General features: G+C 37.6%; 1 protein-coding gene across 1 annotated transcript; it reads left to right on the top strand.

The window, feature by feature from the left end:
* Positions 1 to 617: 617 nt before the first annotated feature.
* On the top strand, positions 618 to 1,356 carry LOC141340324 (gamma-crystallin M2-like). Its single transcript, XM_073845252.1, has 3 exons — positions 618 to 629; positions 719 to 961; positions 1,084 to 1,356. The coding sequence occupies exons 1-3, from the start codon at positions 618 to 620 to the stop codon at positions 1,354 to 1,356; spliced, it is 528 nt and encodes a 175-aa protein (XP_073701353.1).
* Positions 1,357 to 2,578: the final 1,222 nt, after the last annotated feature.

The following is a 2,578-nucleotide window of genomic DNA, read 5'->3' as shown; positions in this document are numbered from 1 at the left end:
CGTGCCCCTCCCAACCCATTCACACACACACATAGGCCTAGATGATTCGACTATCGGTCGACTATAGAAAGATTCGAAAATTCTGATTCGACTATGAAAATTCATAGTCGGGGACAGCCCTAATGTGGATGCAAAACTTTTATTGTGTTTCTATTTAAATCTACCACTACCTTAACAGAGTTCATAAAAGTCCTACTTTTTATTGGGTTTTTAAAAACTGACTAATACACACACACACACACACCAAAAAAAATTAGAATTTATATAAATTACATGTTATTTAGTTTTGTACAGTTAATTAGTAAGGTTTTGTAAATCACTGACCTGAACTACAGGCCAAAAAAAGTGATTCTCAGTGTCAATTGTGAAGCTCTGGTTTTAAATATTAACAAACATTAACTTCAGAAAGATTTTTGACAGAGTGCTAAGATCTAGATACTACGCTTTAACTAACAGCCTCTATGCCAACTTGCACAGTCAGGAATTGACTAACAATAGAGGCCCTGTAGTCTTTAGTCTTAGTCTAGTATAAAGGTAGGGTGACAGCAGTCAGTCAACAAGCAGAATCAGCTTCAGCTTCTTCTTTGTGGAACTACTGAGGATCAGCCACCGCAACCATGATGGGCAAGGTAAACTTCATACCAGCTAACATTTTCAATGTGGAATTCAATAAAGATGAAAGTATGAAATCATTAAATGTTAAACTGTAAATTTTCAGGTCACCTTCTTTGAGGACAGGAACTTCCAGGGTCGCTCTTATGAGTGTATGAGCGACTGTGGTGACTTTTCCTCCTACATGAGCCGCTGTCACTCTTGCAGAGTGGAAAGTGGATGCTGGATGATGTACGATAATCCTAACTACATGGGAAATCAGTATTTCTTCAGGAGGGGAGAGTATGCTGATTACATGTCTATGTTTGGAATGAACAACTGCATCAGGTCCTGCCGTATGATCCCTATGGTGAGATCTATGAATATTTGATGATAATATATTATGAGGCAGAACAATACAGTTATTTGTTTACATTAGAAGTCGGTTCTACCTGATCAACTGGAAAATAATGTACTTCTCTTTCACTACAGTACAGGGGATCCTACAGAATGAGGATCTACGAGAGGGACAACTTCATGGGTCAGATGTACGAGATGATGGATGACTGTGACAACACCATGGACCGTTACCGCATGTCTCACTGCCAGTCCTGCCATATTATGGATGGCCACTGGCTCTTCTATGAACATGCCCACTACAGAGGCAGGATGTGGTACTTCAGGCCTGGAGAGTACAGAAGCTTCAGCAATATGGGTGGCATGAGATTCATGAGCATGAGGCGTATCATGGACTCTTGGTACTAGTGTATACATTAATAAAATATTGTCTCTACAACAATAAATATTGTCTTGAAAATCATTAATGACACTAATGCAAGTTGTCCACAGAAATGTTTTGTTTTATTTTAAGCTCCCAAACTTCCCAAAACTATTTCCAAACATGTATAGTATGGATTAGACATTGCTCAGGAGTCACTGGCCGGAAACAATAGACAATAAAATAAAAGTTCGGTACATATTTTTTTCCTATTTTCCCTAGATTAGGAAATATCTATGATTTCAGGTCAAATATATTTCTAACCAACTTGCCCACACACTTGTTGTTATTTCCATAACAATTCAGTGTGTTCACTTGAAAGGCAGGTGTAGCAATCAGCTTGATATAAAAGGCTACAAATAACATATTTCTGCAACATTATATGACTAAAGCCCACACATTAGAATGCAACTGGAAGTTATTACAAACACTCAGTGGTGGTTTAAAGTGAGTTATCAGTAAAGCATAGTATACAGCAATGATGCTACATGGTGAATGAATGTCATGTAACATGCTTTTTTCTTGATTCCTCACCAGAGTCAGTAATCAAGCCATCGGCCAATCAAATCTCACTTGGAGATGAGATTAACCCCTTGGGTATCAAAATATGGTACTGAATGGCAAGACATGGTATCAAGAAACTTTGGTCAGTGCCTTAAAAGTATCAAACTACACTGTAAAAAGTTTTCACCAGATTCAACTTAAAAACCTAAGTTCAGCAGCTGCCTTAAAATTTAAAGTTAAATCAGCTTAAAACTACAAGTTATTTTAACTTATTACAATAAAAATTAGTTGATTTAACTTGTGAGTTTAAATGACTTAAAGGGATAGTTCACCCAAAAATGAAAATTTGATGTTTATCTGCTTACCCCCAGGGCATCTAAGATGTAGGTGACTTTGTTTCTTCAGGAGAGCACAAACAAAGATTTTTAACTCAAAGCTGTGCAGTCTGTGAGCCAAATAATATGAGTGGATGGGCACCAAACCTTTAAAAGTTAAAAACATGCACAGTCAAATCCAAATTACACCCTGCGACTCGTGACGATAGATTGCTGTCCTAAGACACGAAACGATCGTTTTTTTTGTGAGAAACTGAACAGTTTTTACATCATTTTTTGCCTTTGATACACAGCAATGTCAATATGTCCTGAGCACGAGTTCATCATCCGGCTCGTTACATGTGTACGCGTTCTGGTGTAGTATACTCAA

Source organism: Garra rufa, chromosome 8, assembly GCF_049309525.1.
Source record: "Garra rufa chromosome 8, GarRuf1.0, whole genome shotgun sequence".
NCBI lineage: Eukaryota > Metazoa > Chordata > Actinopteri > Cypriniformes > Cyprinidae > Garra > Garra rufa.
This window is presented reverse-complemented; position numbering and strand designations above follow the sequence as displayed.